The 18,443-nt window shown below is 41.5% G+C and overlaps 2 protein-coding genes across 5 annotated transcripts; one reads left to right on the top strand and one right to left on the bottom strand.

The window, feature by feature from the left end:
• Positions 1-994: 994 nt before the first annotated feature.
• On the bottom strand, positions 995-18,343 carry thoc5 (THO complex 5). 2 transcript variants are annotated; one of them, XM_058408894.1, is made up of 20 exons: positions 18,230-18,343; positions 10,118-10,215; positions 9,560-9,703; positions 9,345-9,458; positions 9,164-9,261; positions 8,923-9,069; positions 8,475-8,589; positions 7,904-8,036; positions 7,692-7,769; positions 7,014-7,057; positions 6,803-6,902; positions 6,584-6,692; positions 6,379-6,480; positions 6,156-6,252; positions 4,715-4,826; positions 3,586-3,689; positions 1,928-2,015; positions 1,653-1,768; positions 1,288-1,481; positions 995-1,174 (listed from the first exon to the last, which is right to left on the bottom strand). In XM_058408894.1, the coding sequence occupies exons 2-20, from the start codon at positions 10,211-10,213 to the stop codon at positions 1,111-1,113; spliced, it is 2,055 nt and encodes a 684-aa protein (XP_058264877.1). In that variant the 5' UTR covers positions 10,214-10,215; positions 18,230-18,343; the 3' UTR covers positions 995-1,110. The 2 variants fall into 2 exon arrangements, with proteins under 2 accessions (XP_058264877.1, XP_058264876.1); XM_058408893.1 differs by lacking the exon at positions 18,230-18,343 and adding an exon at positions 10,622-10,763.
• zgc:158398 (uncharacterized protein LOC568894 homolog) lies at positions 11,049-17,151 on the top strand. 3 transcript variants are annotated; one of them, XM_058408896.1, is made up of 7 exons: positions 11,049-11,160; positions 12,713-12,905; positions 13,002-13,257; positions 13,341-13,512; positions 13,596-13,752; positions 16,691-16,825; positions 16,969-17,151. In XM_058408896.1, exons 2-7 carry the CDS (start codon positions 12,747-12,749, stop codon positions 16,984-16,986), a joined length of 897 nt encoding a protein of 298 aa, XP_058264879.1. In that variant the 5' UTR covers positions 11,049-11,160; positions 12,713-12,746; the 3' UTR covers positions 16,987-17,151. The 3 variants fall into 3 exon arrangements, with proteins under 3 accessions (XP_058264879.1, XP_058264878.1, XP_058264880.1); XM_058408895.1 differs by lacking the exon at positions 11,049-11,160 and adding an exon at positions 11,167-11,355; XM_058408897.1 differs by lacking the exon at positions 11,049-11,160 and adding an exon at positions 12,328-12,344.
• Positions 18,344-18,443: the final 100 nt, after the last annotated feature.

Raw genomic sequence — 18,443 nt, 5'->3', positions numbered from 1 at the left:
GGTCATCGTCTTGCATGGGCCAGGGAGCATTTACGTTGGACGAGGGACCAGTGGGCCACAGTGCTGTTCTCTGATGAAAGTCGATTCACGTTGAGCAGAAATGATGGCCGCCAACGATGTTGGAGATGTCAAGGAGAGCGCTATGCATCAGCCACTGTTGTGGTGGTGTGGGCATGTGTGTCTACTCAATACAGATCTGCCCTACATCTTGTGAATGGTACAGTGACAAGGCAATACTACCTGAATAACATCATTAATCCAGTCATTGTGCCCCTGCATGAACAACACAGGCCTTTTCATCTTCATGGACGACAATGCTCCAGCTCATCGAGGTCGCATCATTAGGGAACGGCTGCTGGAGGCTGGGGTACCTCAAATGGAGTGGCCTGCACTTTCTCCAGACCTGAATCCCATAGAAAACCTATGGGATCAGCCGAGTCGCCGTGTAGAGGCTTGTAACCCTGCACCCCAGAACCTCAATGACCTGAGGGCCGCCCTTCAAGAAGAGTGGAATGCTGTGCCTCAGCAGACAATAAATCGACTCGTGAACAGCATGAGACGTCATGGTCAAGCTGTAATTGATGGTCAAGGGCACATGACAAATTATTGAGACATTGACATTTTTTGTTGTGGTATACCCACCACTGTTGTTGGCTTTTGTTTCAATAAATTGTTTGAGATGAGGAAATCACCATTGCAGGCTTCTACTTAAATGCCCTACTTTCATGATATTATATCACTGTAGCATGAACTTTTTACATTTTCCATAAATTTCACCCAAAACCAAATATCCTTAATATCCAAATATTCTTTTTGTGAGTAGTGTATAGATAACCACCTAAGCACTTTTATATTTAAAAACAGCTTCAAAAAGTCATTTTAATAAAAGTTTATTAATCTGGGTCATGATATCTTAGATGGGAGACGTCCTGGGTTATTAAAAACTGACTTCAGGTCAAAAGTTTAGGGAACAATACACACCGGAGACACAACGTATCACAAAGTGTTTTATTTCTTATTCTACACAGTGAAACATTACAATATAGAATCAAACGCTTGAAATTTATTCAAGCTGTAAAAAAATGAAAGTAAAATGTAGAGAAGAGGAATCTAGCGATGACTGAAAAAGCCCTGAGGGTGGTTGTACTTGAAAGGTTTCAGACGATTAGGTCCTCTGAAAGTCGAGAAAGACTTCAGTTAGTGGCTCAAGTGTGTGAAATATTAAAATAGTAATAGTTATAATATTAAAACTGGAGATTACAACATCTCAGCACTTCATGTTTTTACCTGACAGATCGTAAGCACATCTTCTCCCTTGGGAATTCTATCGGGCCCTCTGAGCCATCACACACTTGGCTTTCGGTCTCCAGATAAACATCCAGACACACACACAGACGCTGAATCTGGTTGGTCAGGAGCTGCAGGCCTGGTCGGGGTCCCTGGAGTTCAGACCTAAACACATTCACCTCACTCTCCAATGCCTGTCCAAAGAACCACCATTTAATTAAATCAAGCTGTGTTAAGACTTCTATAGTCACAGGAGCTGACTAAAATGCTGCAAAGAAACATGCTTTTTATGCTTTTTTATGCATCAGATATAATCCTCACAGCTATTTAAATCTTTCATTACAGCACAGTAATACTGTTCTTACCCGCAGGTTATCGTCGGTGCGGCCGCTGCGCTCGCCTTTCCAGAGCAGTGAAAGTGAGAAGAGAGGGGTGATCTCTGGGTAGCGCGGATTCAACACCACCGCAGCCTGAAGACGAGCTGAAAGCCACAAAATGGTCACAAAATCAGACCACACTGGAGCTTTTAAGCAGCAAGTGAACTGAAATACAACTAGAGATTTAAATCTCAGGCTTTGTTCACTTTTTCATTTTGTGCTTTTTCTCCCAGTGAATAGAATCTACCATGATTCCTACTCACCTGTTCCCCTCTCCACTGTTGCCATGAAGAACAGGTCGGTCTCCCGCACTAGGCCGGCATTCACCACGTGCTGCACAAAGCCTAACTCCTAAACGCAAACATACACACAATTTCTTGAACAGTGAGAAACTGAATAACAACAAAACAAAATAAAAAATGCATGTCAAAAAAGTTATACATTGATTTGCATTTTAATGAGTGAAATAAATATTTGAGCCCTTCGCAAAACATGACTTAGAAACTTGGTGGCAAAACCCTTGTTGGCAATAACAGGTCAGACGTTTCCACCAGGTTTTAGTTGGCCACCAGGTTTGTGCACATCTCAGGAGGGATTGTGTCCCACTCCTTTTTGCAGATCCTCTCCAAGTCATTAAGGGGTTCGAGGCTGGCGTTTGGCAACTCGAACCTTCAGCTCCCTCCACAGATTTTCTATGGGATTAAGGTCTGGAGACTGGCTAGGCCACTCCAGGACCTTGCTTCTTCTTGAGCCATTTGGGTCATTGTCGTGCTGGAATACCCATCCACAACCTATTTTCAAGGTTGAGGGAAGGAGATTCTCACGGTACATGATTTGACGGTACATGAACACGTCCATCTTCCCTTTGATCCGGTGCAGTTGTCCTATCCCCTAAGCAAAAAAACACCCCCAAAGCATAATGTTTCCACCTCCATGTTTGACGGGGGGGGATGCTCATCTGACCACAACATTTTCACCCAGTTGTCCTCTGAAGCATTCAGATGTTCATTGGCAAACTTCAGACAGGTCTGTACATGTGCTTTCTTGAGCAGGGGGACCTTGCGGGCGCTGCAGGATTTCGGTCCTTCACGGCGTAGTGTGTTACCAATTGTTTTCTTGGTGACTGTGGTCCCAGCTGCCTTGAGATCATTGACAAGATCCTCCCTCCTCATGATCAGTCAAACTCCACGAGGTGCAGGGAGCCCCAGACCGAGGGAGATTGACGGTTATTTTGTCATTCTTCCATTTGTGAATTATTGCTTCATCTGTTGTCAGCTTCTCACCAAGCTTCTTGGCGATGGTCTTGTAGCCCATTCCAGCCTCGTGTAGGTCTATAATCTTGTCCCTGACATTCTTTGGACAGCTCTTTGGTCTTGGTCATAGTGGAGAGTTTGGAATCTGATTGATTGACTGCTTCTGTGGACAGGTGTCTTTTATACAGGTAACAAGCTGATATTAGGAACAATCCCTTTAAGAGAGTATATATATCCTAATCTCAGCTTGTTACCTGTATAAAAGACACCTGGGAGCCAGAAATCTTGCTGAGTGATAGGGGGATCAAATATTTATTTCACACATTAAAATGCATTTTTTTGTGGTTATTCTCTCACTGTTAAAATAAACCTACCATTATAATTATAGACTGATCATGTCTTAGTCAGTAGGCAAAGGTACAAAATCAGCAGGGGATCAAAAAAATTTTTCCCCCTCACTCTAGCTATACTTCTGTCCTGCATTAGAACGTTATTACAACTGAAAATGAAGTTAAAAGAGCGTACACCTGGGTATACATCTCAAATCTAGAGCGCCAGATCAGTAAAAACAGTGCAACGTCTAAATCATCTGAGCAGCAATAAATCAGCCTTAAAACCGAAATCCTAAAACAATTCAAACTGTGAAAATCCCCTTTAAACAGACGTACCAGGAAATCCTCGTAGCTCATCATAGTCCAGCGAGCCAGGCGAGAGACCACTTTAGCTGGGAAGAGATGCTGGCACTCAGTGGAAACAGGAACTATGTTGTGCTCTGTAACAAGCAACAACAAATCTTTTGAACATAAAGTGAAAGGAAAATATTACAGATTTAAAACATAATCTGCAAAACTAATGAAACTGGCCTGGACTAAAATGATGGTACCCATAACTTGATATTCTTTTGTGTAACCTTTTGAGGCAATCACTGCAATCAAGCGATTTTTGTAAGTCACAGTGAGACCTCTGCACCTGTCCACAGGTACTTTGTCCCACTCCTCGTGAGCGAACTGCCACAGCCGTCTCAGGTTTGAAGGGTGCCCTCTCCAGACTGCAGTTTTTTTCCACAGATGTTCAATAGGATTTAGATGTTCATAGAAGGGCACTTCAGAATAGTGTAGTTTTGTTTATAGCCATTCTTGGGTGTGTTTTGGGTCATTAACCTGTTAGAGGACCCATGACCTGTGACTGAGACCAAGCTTTCTGACACCAGGCAGCACATTTCGCCTTGAGATTTCATCATACCCTGTGCCAGATGCAGGAAAGCAGCATGAGAACATAACCAAGCCGCGTCCATGTTTCACAGTAGGAACAGCCTTCTTTTCTTTGTATGCTTCATTTTGGCATCTGTGAAGACAGAGCTGATAAGCTCCAGTTTTGTCTCATCTGTCTGAAGGACATTCTCCCAGAAGCTTTGTGGCTTTGGACAGATGAGACAAAAGTGGAGCTTTTTGGTAAGTCACATCAGCTCTATGTTCACAAGTTATTTTAGTGACCATTGATGGGTTTTTCTTTCTTTAATGGAAGGGTACCAACACTCTTGTCCATGTGTGTAAGTAATCACATTTTACTGTATTGCTTCTGTATTACTGAAAGTTTGAAAGGATGAAACAGACATGAGAGAAATTTCCTAACACCCTTATTGTGAGAAAGTAGCAGCTGCTGTTTTGGATTTGCGTTGAACTGCTTTGTTTGAACTTCCCTTTATAAAAGTGTTGAGAAATCAACAGGTTTTCTTTTTATTTATTTATAACCTCATTCTCATAACCAAGCATGTTTAAGGGAATGAAGTGTGCGAACCTAAAGAGCTGAACTGTTTGTGCAAAGCCAGGCGAGCCAGCAGACGTCCTCTCAGCAGCTTGATGGTGCTCTCCATATGACTGGCACTGAGAGAGCTGTGCACACCTTCAACCTGCAAGTGGTCAGACACCGTCAACTACATCAGAAATTACTACACATTCTGTATTGTAAAAACATTATTGAATATTATAATGACCAATTATGTGACAGCATGTCATCCTGAAACCCAAATTATCCTTTTAACTCAGTACATACACCCAACAGGCATAACATTATGAAGTGAATAACACTGATGATCTCATCATCATGGTACCTGTTAGTGGGTGGGATATATTAGGCAGCAAGTGAACATTTTGTCCTCAAAGTTGATGTCCATTTTTCCTGCTTCTAACACAAGTGTAAGGATTTGAGCGAATTTGACGAAGGGCCAAATTGTGACCACTGGATCAGAGCATCTCCAAAACTGCAGCTCTTGTGGGGTGTTCCCAGTCTGCAGTGGTCAGTATCTATCAAAAGTAGTCCAAAGAAGGAACAGCAGTGAACAGGTGACAGGGTCATGGGCGGTCAAGGCTCATTGATGCACGTGTGGCGTGAAGGCTGGCCCGTGTGATCCGATCCAACAGACGAGCTACTGTTGCTCAAATTGCTGAAGAAGTTAATGCTGGTTCTGATAGAAAGGTGTCAGAATACACAGTGCACACACAATGTTCTGTGTTCTGCTGGGAAACCTTGGATCCTGCCACCCATATGGATGTTTCTTTAACAAGTACCACCTACCTAAGCATTGCTGTAGACCATGTACACCCTTTCATGGAAACGGTATTCCCTGATGCCACAAAGCAAAAATGGTTCAGGAATGGTTTGATGAGCACAACCATCAGTTTGAGGTGTGGACATGGCCACCAAATTCCTTAGATCTCAATCCAGTGGCATCTGTGGGATGTGCTGGACAAACAAGTCCATGGAGACCCCACCTCACAACTTAGAGGATTTAAAGGATCTGCTGCTAACATCTTGGTGCCAGATCCCACAGCACACCTTCAGGGATCTAGTGCAGTCCATGCCTCAACAGGTCAAGGCTGTTTTGGCAGCAAAAGGGGGACCAACACAATATTAGGCAGGTGGTCATAATGTTATGGCAGTTTTGGAAATACTCACACCAGCCCTTCTGGTAGCACCAACCATGCTTTTTCTTCATTTTAATTTTTGACTTGAACTTCCAGTACCTGAAGATCTGTATCTGCATGAGTTAATGGATTGTGCTGCTGCCACATGATTGTCTGATTAGACATCTGTGTACAGTATACGGTGAGTGTACAAAAATACATTATGTTGAAAAAGTAAATGCTAAGACACAGATATTATGCTGTTTAAAAAACAAAGACAACCAAGCATGACGTGAAACATGGTGCAGTAAATGCATTCGGGAAGACGCTTATACCTGTGGTGTGTCACTGGAAAATTGTAATCCTCCTAGCTTCTGCACCCAGATGTATGCATGTCCAAGTTCCGACACATAATCAGCAAAAGTTGTGATGCTATAGAACAAGAAAGTGTGATATCCGTTAGTTGAGCATTTTACTTCCCAAGCTGAAGCCCTGCCATTATTGATCAATATGTATGAGCAACAACAGTTGTACTCTGAGAGAACCGGAGAGCCTTACCCCACTTTGTCAAACTGGTAGCGGTTGGTAGGGTTGGGGGTTTCTTGGCCATCGTCAGACGCATACAGGCAGTTTAACAGAGATTCTGGGTTTAGCAGCTCTCTACACAGCAAGAGAGGCATTGTTTAGGAAAATTGAAATAGTCTACAGTGAGTTTTCTTCATCTCTTAATTTTTGTTTAATGGTCTGAAGAGCTTTAACTCACCCTGCGCTGATGGCTCCTGAGAGGTCTGCAGAGGCTGAAACTTTTGCTTTCACAGTAAGAATGTTGAGGTTCATCAGGTAATAAAAAAACAAATGCAACACACTGCCATCTACAACAAAGCAAAGAGAGAGCAGACATCATGGTCATGGAGGTTGGTGCGTTTCAAATATCATATGATTAACATCTGTTCTGTTCACACACATGCAGACACACACACACCTTTACACTTGAGGTCGATGCACAGTGAGAGAGGATGGCGTTTCAGCATTTCCTTACGCTTGTCATCGAGCTGAACACCGACAGTACCTCGCCGTCGTTTCTGAACAAAAAAAAGAGTAACAACAGTGACAGGGATTTGTGAGGTGATGATTCCAAATATAGCATCTGGAGAGCGCAATGCTAGATAATAAGCAGAAGGAGACTGACTTACAGTGTTCTGTTGTTCCTCTTCTGCATCAGAATCACTCTCGTCATCTTAAAGGAAAAAAACACACGTACAATCAATCGACTTAATCCTTATTAACTTTTTGTCACAACATGAGACAAGAGCAGCATTATAAGGTACGGGATTCATATCCTGACCAGCAGTGATTCATTTAATTAGCTAACCAAACTAAACGTTTCCATGACCTAAAATGCATTTTGTGACATCATAGACTAATAGACTCATATTAAACTTTAACATGCTTAAGTATAATCTCTAAAATCAGATATCCATCCATTTTATATACCTGCTTTATTCCTAATTAGGGTCACGGGGATCTGCTAGAGCCTATCCCAGCACACATAGGGCAAAAGGCAGGGGTACAGTGGATAGGTCACCAGTCCATCACAGGGCCACACACATATAGACAGACAATCATTCACACACACTTCTTTGGGCAATTTAGAATTACCAATCAACCTAATGTACATGTTTTTGGACTATGGGAGGAAACCGGAGCACCCAGAGTAACTCCACATAGAAAGGCCCCTGCCTGTTCAAACCCGGGATTCGAACCCAGGACCTTCTTGCTGTGAGGTAACAGTGCTAACCACTAAGCCACCCTGTTGAATCAAAGAGGAAGAAACCATTAAAAAACACTTGCTCAAAAGCATATATATTTACCTTGAGAATCCTCGGGTGGTCTGGAAAGAGCCTTGGCTTCATCCACATCTCCATTGATGGACACGGACAGATTCTTGTCTGAAACACAATCACAATGTCCATGATGACCATTGCCTACGACCACCTGCAACTATTTACATTTTTATGTGTATGAGATGGTCAACAAGTCAAAAAAAAAAAAAAAAAAAAGACAAGATAAGCATTTGCATTACCACAAGCTTGTCCATAAGCACTGGCCTGCACAAGCAGCACATACAGAGGAGGAGGAAGGTGCCGGGCAACCTCGGCCTGTTTCTGCACCCGCTCGAACGGCATGGACAGGTACTCTTGAACGGGCAGAGATGCCTGAGAGAAAGAGAGACAGAGAGAGAGAAAAAAAAGGGAAGGGTTGGTTAATCTGCTTTCATTCCTCAGCAATACAGTTATTAAACAGTTATTGAGAGTTGGATATTTTTCAGTTCACTTAGATTAGATGGGCTCCATTAGAAATGCTATTAAAACCTGGAAATAATCACTGATCAAAGTGGTTAAGGTGTTGGACTATTGATCAGAAGGTTGTGAGTTCGAATTCCAGGTAAACTAAGCTGCCACTACTGGGCCCCTGAGCAAGGTCCTTAATCCTCGATTGCCGAGTTGTATAAAAAAGATGAGATGAAAATGTAAGTCGTTCTGGATAAGGGCGTCTGCCAAATGCCAGAAATGTAAATGTGAAAGTAGCCATGTAAAAACAAATAAACAATCCGGGCACCGCTTTACACTGTGTGTTTGTGTCAGTGAATTTACCTGCATGATGGCCTGTAGGCCTGGCTGAAGACTGCTCAGGTACTCCTTCTTCAGCTCAATTCCTTTCAAGATCTTTTCCTTAGTGCACAGCGAGCTCTTATACTGCTCAGCCAACCTAAAATACAAATCGACGACAACCAAATCTTAGTCACGATCCTTTTAAAACCTCTGCAGATTGTAAGGTTGCATGATGATGCTGTTATTGATGTTTCGGCTGCTCCCTACGTGTGTGAGGGGTCGCCACAGCGGACCAACTGGTCCGCACAACAACTTGGCACAGGTTTTACGCCGGATGCCCTTCCTGATGCAACCCTCCCATTTTATCCGGGCTTGGGACCGGCACTGCATCCAGTGGCTGGGAATCTAACCCGGGCCTTCCGCATGGTAGGTGAGAAACCTACCACTGAGCCACCAGCGTGTAGGGTTGCATGATAATGGCTAAAATTACCTCTTCCTCTGCTCTAATTCCCAGTCCAGTCGAGCGAGTGTGAGCTGGTGAGGGTCATCTTTGGTGAGATGAGGGCGGGAGATTTCAGCTGGGGCATCCTTAAAGAACTCATCCACACTGACCAACTCGATCTCTTCATGCTGCGACCTATTGACACACAGAAACATGGTTTTCAAAGCATTTAACCTGCAAACCTCACTTCAAGCACCGGACCAACGAGCTAAATCACTTCATCACTTACTTGAACTCAAGGCATTTGCCGATTTCCTTCTGAAGATGCATGACTTCATAGAGAAGATTCTGAAGCTGTAGGTGCAACACGTCCACTTTCTGCTTCGCCTGCGAATAAATAAGAACGGCACATGAGCACACAAGAAGCATGACGGGAACAAACAGAGAGACAGAGTGTGCATCGTGTGTACCTCGTGTGTCTGATCACGTGCTTTCTTCAGCCTCATGTGCGACAGACGATTCAGCTTCTTCAGAGTGATGAAGTGACTGCATCCTTGCCTGCGTTTTGTTTCAACCTCTACACTCTAGATACACAAACACACAAATAATGCAACGTAGCTCGTTTTCTTTTAAAGAAAAAGCAAAAAGATACTACACAAAAAAGGTAGTACAAAAAGATACTCACTCCTTCTTTAGCGCCGCTGGCTTTCAGTTCTTGGATTTCACCCATTAGTGTAGCCAATGCCTCACAGGTGTTTTTATATAGGGTGTAATCCTGTTCAGGGTCTCGACTCTCCAGTTCCACTTCTTCATTGTACGTACGCACATCCTAATGGGGTCAGAGACATAGAGAAGTGTATGTGTTTCCTCATATCCATCTATATCAACTCTAGTCAGTTATCTAAAGATGTCTAGTGTTTACTCCCTGTGTGTACGTACAGAGATTTGGTTTAGAGAGCTTTTCAGTCAATTGGGTCATTCTGAATGTACTGTAGTAGTACGCCGAGACGAATGCATTTATGATTCAATCTTATAGGAGTTTTACATAAGCAATATCTGCATCACAGTTGAGAAAATAAAGAAACTGACTACCTGCGTCAAGGGCAAAAGAGAAAGGGCCATAGAGAGGCTGGGGACTACTACAGTCCATTGTGAATGGTATGGTTGGATTTCATTTAAAGGCTTTAGCTGTACATCGTCTCCAAATCTTTATGTTTATCAATAGAAGTAGGTGGACACTGACCTGGTCTCCATCTCCACGAAGCCGTTTAGTTTCAGGAGTGCCGCCATCATTCCGGATCACTTTGGTCTTGCGCTTTTTCAGAGGGTCTGAAGACATGTCTGAAAGCAGAGACACACCTTTAAACGGGTGCACACGTGTAATAACGCATTAATAACGCCATTTCAGCGCGTGAGCTCATGTTACTCTGTGTAAAGGAGCGCTATTAAACGCCAACATGAGTACAGAGGTTACATTTCCATAAAAAGCAAACACCTGACATCTATAGAGAATATTTGTTTTTTAAAAAAGGTAGATTTTGGTAGTGTATATAAAAATCCGCACTTAATCACGTGCGGCTTTTGACTTAAACGCTAATCTATAGTATCCAAGTTAGCTAGCTAGCTAGCAACGAGGTGGTCGGATTGTTTATTTTTTTAGCATCAAGTAAGATCTTTAATTCCGCACAAGCATTAACTTGAAAGCTGCGCGTTATAACCTCCGCTAAATAACACCTTTAATCCTTACCTTTGATTAATTTCTTTTGATCAAACTATACTCTTAAGTATACCGATAACAGCCCGGGATCATTTGTTACAGTCAACTACTGTCGCACTTCCGGATGTTTTCAAAATAAAGGTCTGAATTGATTTAACCCATTTTACACCCCTTTACCCTAGGGTCCAAAGGTCCCAGTTGTGCCTATGAATGGCTAAATAATAAAGGTACACTGCTTTTGGTACACTGGACACTTTGGGTGGGTTTTTGAGGTAATGTTGTGGTTAGTTTACGTTTGGCGAAGACGCCAGGCCCACTGTGTGTGATAGTTAGGTGTTCGCATACGTTTGGCTGTAGAGTGTATTTGTATTTATTATTATTATTATTATTATTATTATTATTATTACTATTGTTGTTGTTGTGTATAAGAACAAAAGGAGACCTTTATTTTGAATATGTTCCAAAGTCCTCCTTCCACCTCAGTACAGAAACATCCGACGTAGATTATGCATTTCACACTCTCGAAACACGATTTAGTACTGCGCATGTGCGGAAATGCGTCTACTTGTGTGAGTTTGGGGTATTTTTTATAACACTGTTGTTATAATTCTGCTAATAATATAATGTTACAAAATAATGTGTTGTTGGCAACAAAACCCGAGTTTCCGCGCATGCGCAGTACAAATCGGTTTTTCGTACGGATCGAGTAGTAAACACACGACAGAGGAACTCTTCAGGCAAACTCACTGTATAAGGCCATTGATGCAAGTATATTATATGAAATTCGCAGGAGCTTAGTCTTCATGTACTTAACAGCTGGTTAAATGCTTAAACGCAAGGAGTATATACATATATTCTAATCGCAGAAACCTATGGCACTTTTATTGTGTGGTCATTTCTTGTAGTTCAATCAGCTGGCCATAGACTGTATTATGGTATTGGGTCATCAAGTGAACGAAGGGTTAAATCGTTTTATGCCTCATTCAGTGGCAGTGTATTAAATCAGTCAAAGCAGGTATTTAGTAGGAGTTGTGCTATTCCTCTGGTCATATTGTTCATCAGTGTTTGAGAACAGCACACGAGTAAATATATTCTATACACTAATGGATTAAAAGAGTTAAGAAATACTTTCAGAGTAGAGATAGATATAGAAGTTCTGTTGGCACTAAACCGAGTGGAGGATTAGAAACCTGGAAGACAAGAATAATGACAAGAACCTTCTGTCTGCTGACAAGACTTTCCCGGTCTGCAGTGGTCAGTATCTATCCTTTAAGTATGCTTTAAGTCATGCAAGTTGTGAGGTGGGGTCCAGTGAGTACTTAAAGGATACTTTAAAAGGATACTGACCACTGCAGACTGGGAACACCCCACAAGAGCTGCAGTTTTGGAGATGCTCAGATCCGGTCGTCTAGCCATCATAATCTGGCCCTTCGTCAAACTTGCTCAAATCTAGCTCTAACACATCAACTTTGAGGACAAAATGTTCACTCGCTGCCTAATATATCCCACCCACTAACAGGTGCCATGATGAGATCATCAGTCTTATTCACTTCACCTATATATATATATATATATATATATGTTCTGTTTCATAATGTGCCGCTTCTATTGGATAAATTAAGCAAATGTATACGTACCAAAATTCTGGCAAGAGATCAGTCCTTCAGTTTGCTAGATATGCTTCAGTTGGTTTGAATAAAGCCAAATGTATGACCAGTGTTTTAGTGAACAATGAAGCTATTAAGTAATACAAGTAAGTTTAAAACATAAGCTATTTTACATTACTTGTCTCTATATACTTGTCACATGCTATGTCACATCCCCGAGAGTGCATTTGTTTAAACCTATGCAAAGGCAGGGACTAGTAGACTAGGTGAGGATAACGCATAATAATGCACACCGTCTATGTAAACTGTGATCCATAATGAGCTTCTGGTAGTTCCACTCATGTATAAGTAAAGCCACAGAAATTCATTCTATGCACGAGCTTCACATGTAAAACCCTTTTAGGAAGCTTAAAACTGCTTCATTTGTAGTCTCTTCACCCAGCTAACCCCCTTTTATTTTCAAGTGTGTGTATGAAAGCTGTAAAGTGTTAAAGACTGACCTTGTGTGTTTCAGTATCGAGCTTTAGTGAGGGTGGTGTTGCTGCACTATGGCTCAATGGCATCCTGTCACAAACCTGAGGAGTCGAATTATACACCATCCACCTGTGACTGTGTTTTTCATGTGCCTGCTGGTCCTAGCTGGAGCTTTCATAAGCATTGGGATTTACTCACAAAACCATGACATCAAGAACCCAGACATTAGCATGGTGATTATATTGTTTGATTTGTATTTCTCTCTTTCCTAGTTTGAGATTGTTTGTTGGCAATCCTTATTTTTGTGTGTGTGTGTATATGTGTTTCAGGACTGGAATCAGATGCTGGGCTCACTGGCAAACCTGAAGTTCTGCACACAGTTAAACGATTCCGATGTTTTAAACGAGAAGCCGGATATGAATTCACCTCCGCTGTTAACTCATGCAGATGAACTGATAAACAGCACACAACATAAAAGTGAAGTTATCAGCAAATTACTTCTTGTGCCTTTAATGAATGTTGGAGATTCCCTAGATCACGACAGCATTAGTGCCACATTACTGGGAAGCCAGTTAGGCCTGAAAGGTATGTACACTAGTTCTAAGAGCATGCAAACTGCTGGAATGTGTTCAGGGTGTGATTGATTTTTTTTATTTTTCTGTCCATAGGCTCTGCTGGGAAACAAACATTAAATATAACCCTGTTCCTGGATATACAGACACCTATATCAGCTACTGATTCTGCACTTCTCCAAAAGCCCTCGAACATGCAAACGAAGCCCCAGGCTTATAATTCTTGTCTGAAGATTACCGCTCCAAGTCACATTCTGCCTCAAACTCCGTAAGTGAACACAGCAGCAATACATATTTCATGGATGTTTTTTTCTAATACATATCTGTAGGCTGAGATGATGTTATTTTCAGGTCACCGCCACAATGCCCTTTTAATAAAAACCAAGAGAACGGCATTTCTCCTGTAAGGGCGCTTGCTGTACAATCAGTTAAGAAGAGCTCAAACACACCATCATGCCTCAACTTGGAGTTCACTCCTGACCCCAAACTGACCGTCCTACTCACTCAGGTAAATCACATTAAAAAACATGGTCGAAGAATCTATTAATGCATGCAAGAAATACTTAAGAAATGATAATAAACTTTGTTTCTTCATCATGATAGGTGCACAAAATAAACATTATTTGACTAGTTCATTAAATACACTTGGGACACCCCTCCAAATCATTGAATTCAGGTGTTTTTCAGGGGTTGGGCTCGGCCCCTTAGTTCCAGTGAAAGGAACTCTTAATGCTTCAGCATACCAACACATTTTGGACAATTTCAAGCTCCCAACTTTGTGGGAGCACCTTTGGGATGAATTAGAGCGGAGACTGTGAGCCAGGCCTTCTCGTCCAACATCGGTGCCCGACCTCACAAATGCATTTCTAGAGGAATGGTCAAAAATTCCCATTAACACACTCCGGAACCTTGTGGAAAGCCTTCCCAGAAGAGCTGAAGCTGTTATAGCTGGAAAGGGCGGGTCAACTCCATATTACACTTATGTGCATGTAAAGGCAGACGTCCCAGTTTTGCCCTGGCTCACAGTCTCCACTCAAATTCATCCCAAAGGTGTTCTAAGGTGCAGGCCAGTCAAGTTCCTCCACACCAAACTCGCTCATCCATGTCTTTATGGACCTTGCTTTGTGCAATGGTGTGCAGTCATGTTGGAACAGGAAGGGGTCATCCCCAAACCGGAACTAAGGGGCCGAGCCCAACCCCTGAAAAACAACACCTGAATTCAATGATTGTGTATGTATGCATGTATTGTGTATTTAATGCTTAATGAATATAAATACATCATGGTAGGTTCATGATCTTTAGTTGAAAATTCTTCCACAATACAGAACAGATAAATAACAAAATATAAAAATATTATACACGTCTCTGGTTGAATCCTGTGTTATTGTCAGACTTGTGTGCAGCCTCCAGGTTCTCTAACTTCCTCCCATCTTGAGTGGTAAGAGCATTAGTGACTCATTAATGCCTCAGAAGTGTGTGTGTGTGCACAAATGTGTATGCATACAGTATTGTGATTGGATGGACTGGCATCCCACTGAGTGCTTCCCCCACTTTGCAGTATTCTGCGGATCCACCGCAATTCTGACCAGTGCAGATTAGTGTAGATGCATGAACAAAAATATTATACATCATGTTGAGAAGAATTTGGGGGTATAAATGTCATTTTTATTGTTTAGCGCCAAAAACTATAAGGGTACATATATGTATGTATATTTACCAGAAATATTTCTAAGCTCTTAGGAGCACCTAATACCTAATAAATGTAGAGCTGCCCACTTAAGAGCATACGCATTTTCTCATATTTTATATTTATATTATTTATATTTAACAGCATATCTTGTTTCAATGTAATTATACCTATTGAGAAATGATTCATAGGCAAAATCTTGATAGAGTTGGATAATTTACATATGCATGTCAACTCAGCCAAGCTGTCCAAAATTTCATTAATCAATTATTTATCTTTTAAATAGTGACCTTTAGTGACCAGTCTCTTTTAAACACCACCCTTCTTTTGGGTCATGACAAAAATCATTATTTGGACTCTCAAGTGGCTCAAATGTCTCAATGAAAGCCTTCTCACTAGGAGATCACTAGCTCACTAATTGATCTTTCACCTCCTTGCTGAAAAGATTGACATTAGAAGATCACTGGCTTTTGTGAGCTCATATTTACACAACAACGAGCAGTTAGCATCTTCTCAAGGTTTGTTCAACTGCTTAATCAGCTAATTTTTTTAGTCCTATATGAAAGTGTCTCATTGTAAATAGATGAGGTGAAAAATCATGAGTAGTTCTGAACATCATTTCTGTTATTGGTTTTAACAAACATTGTTGAGGTGTGTCTGAATGATGAATTAACAATTACATTCTTAGTACTGCAGGTCTCATCAGAAACAGACAGAGCTGAAGATAAGAGTCAAGGTCAGATGGACTGCTCAGAGCAGTGTCAGGATGTCTGGGAAAGTCCCAAAGTTTAAACAAAAGAAAAATAGGTGGAGGCTGGCGTCATTGTGTGTGATAAGAAACATGGATAGCTTTGATATTGAAGTTGATTAGATGTTCCATGTGAGCACCTTGCCATTACTCAGATCAGACTACAATAAACCTCGTCATCCAGTCTGAAGTATTTGGCTTTTTCTTAGTTAGTTTAAGACTGAGCTAGTCGGGTTAATGTGGTGATTTGGAGTCTGATAGATTAGCTTCAGGAAAGTCTCACTTTGAACTGAATTATTATTATTACTACTATATACCACACAGTGTATAGCAGAAAGCATACATGTTAACCTTCCCAAATTGGCAGACAAGTATAAGTAGATGAGGAATATCTTTTGAGCTAAACTGGGTAACAAAAACAACACAACATGTAATGTTGAACATGGAAACCACCTGAGTGGCTTAAAATGTAATTCAGTTTATTAAACACTTTGGCCAAAAGTATGCAGACACCCCATGTGTACCTGCAAACAATTCCAGGTTAACTGTCTACCTCCACTTGTTCGGGACGGTTTTTCGGCTAGATGTTGGTGCGTGGCTGTTGGGATTTGTGATCATTCAGTTACAAGAGCATTAGTGATATCAGGCACTATTTAAGTTCAGTCCCATGGTGTTCACTGGGATGGAGCATACAGCAAACGATGACTACAATAATGTGCTTCCAGTTACTTTCGGGTAAAACCACCTATTAGTGTGACGATGTGTCTACAAACATTTGGCCATGTAGTGCTGTACTTACCATAACATTTCACCTGGACATTTCTGCTGGAACAGAAAACTGACTTTCCTCAGTGCTTTATCACCAGATAATGATTTAGCTGTGTAGTATTGTGCTCCACCAGTTGGCACAGTCCTTATTCGGAGCCGTTATATACAGTGGAAAACATCATACAGAGTATTTTGTATGAACTACATGAAGAATCATGCTAATGTCTTATCCTCACTCTACAGGATGAAAAAATTCTTGCTAGATATCACCTGCTGTTGGTCAGCATTGCTCTGTTGGCGCTCTGCCTCATGATGTGTCTTTTGGGAACCCTTACCTGCTCCAGGTCAGGCCGTCACCTTTCAGATGATCCTCAAAAGGTAATGAGAATAAATGGACCAGCCTTAATACAGTGAGCAAAGTCCAAACATCCGTTTCTTCTTAATGCATTTCACTGTGTTTTTCACTCAATTATTCCTTTGGTATTCGATACAGCATAATAAAAATCCATGTGACTTCACAGGAAACTCTGCTGGGGTGATGAAGAGAACGGCATCAAGAGCAGTGCATATGGCTTACTGCTGATCAATCATTGTAAAAGTCTATTTATGTAAAACGTCGGTGAACAAAATACAGACTCCTTGTGTTTGCTGTGAAGCAGGTGTACTGTACATTAGAAAAAAATATTAAACTGGGTGTAATAGTTCTCTGATCAGTGTGCAAACTGAATGTTTAGGAAAGTGTTAAAATTAGGATTAAAAGCAATAGCATTGAACAACAGTTATTTATACAGTTATACACTCAAATTTTGCGGTGTGACGGGGACACATGCTTATTTTTGGTTATCTTGTATGCACTACGGTTCTTTCTAAAAAATAAAAATTGTAGATCCAAAGACATGAACGTACGACCATGCATTATTATTTTTTTCCGCTTTTGTTTTCTCGTGATCTTGCCATAACAAAAATCTGACTAAATCTCCTGCCTTGTGAACCGGACTGGTGTTACACTCAGGCTGGTGTCTTCCCCAACTATCTACATGTTCAGGGTTCAGACCTGATAGCCTCCTTCTCAAATGTCAGGCACTGAATGTGAAAGTTGTCGATCACCGGCAAACGTTGATATTTCAGCCCGAGTGATGGAAGGTAAGAAGAATTTTGTTCATCCAGGATGCTTGTGGGAAAGTTTTTTTGCTGCCTTCAGAAAAATACAAAAGCTAAAATGTTATGCTGAGTGCACAGAAAAATTAAGTTGTGAAAACAATATTAATATATAGCCTCTTAGGGCTTTCCTGGGAACAGCACGTGCCACGTTATAAACAGGTATAGTCACAGCACGTGCTACGACATTATACACAGGTATAAAGTCACAGCACGTGCCACAACGTTATACACAGATATAAAGTCACAGCACTTGCCACAACATATATATACACAGGTATAAAGGTCACAGCACGTGCCACAACATATATACACAGATACCACAGCACGTGCCACATCATACACAGGTACAGGCTATGGAGTCGCTGCATTAATTGCTCCAGCCTCCATAATTAACGTTGCCTAATTCTACTGGCCTTCCACAGCGAATCTAATGTTCATTCACAGAGGCGAAAAGTCAAGATAAATGTCTCCATCATAACCTTTATGTCCTTAGTAACAACAATAGTAAAACTTGTGCACGTGCAGCATGACATGATGAATCGCAAGAAACCGCTAACCGCCTAACCTTCAGCGCACGTCTCCTTCTTCCTAAAAATCGAAATCTACGCAATAACCACTTACCAAATATCTGAATGCCTAAAGCGTCCACCAAGCAGGCACGGATTATTTACCAGGAAAGGACAAACCTCGCCTTTTTTCTTCTTTTCCATGCCACACGCGACTCCGCCATGAAAACAGGTCGGTGTTCTTCTTGACTGACAGCCGTGTTAGCCAATGCAACGCACAGGAATGAACACGGCGTTTTGCGATTGGCTGATTTTCGGTGAAGGGGCGT

Source organism: Hemibagrus wyckioides, linkage group LG14 (assembly GCF_019097595.1).
Source record: "Hemibagrus wyckioides isolate EC202008001 linkage group LG14, SWU_Hwy_1.0, whole genome shotgun sequence".
Lineage (NCBI taxonomy): Eukaryota > Metazoa > Chordata > Actinopteri > Siluriformes > Bagridae > Hemibagrus > Hemibagrus wyckioides.
The sequence above is the reverse complement of the archived record's forward strand: the minus strand, read 5'-3'. Positions and strand labels throughout refer to the sequence as shown.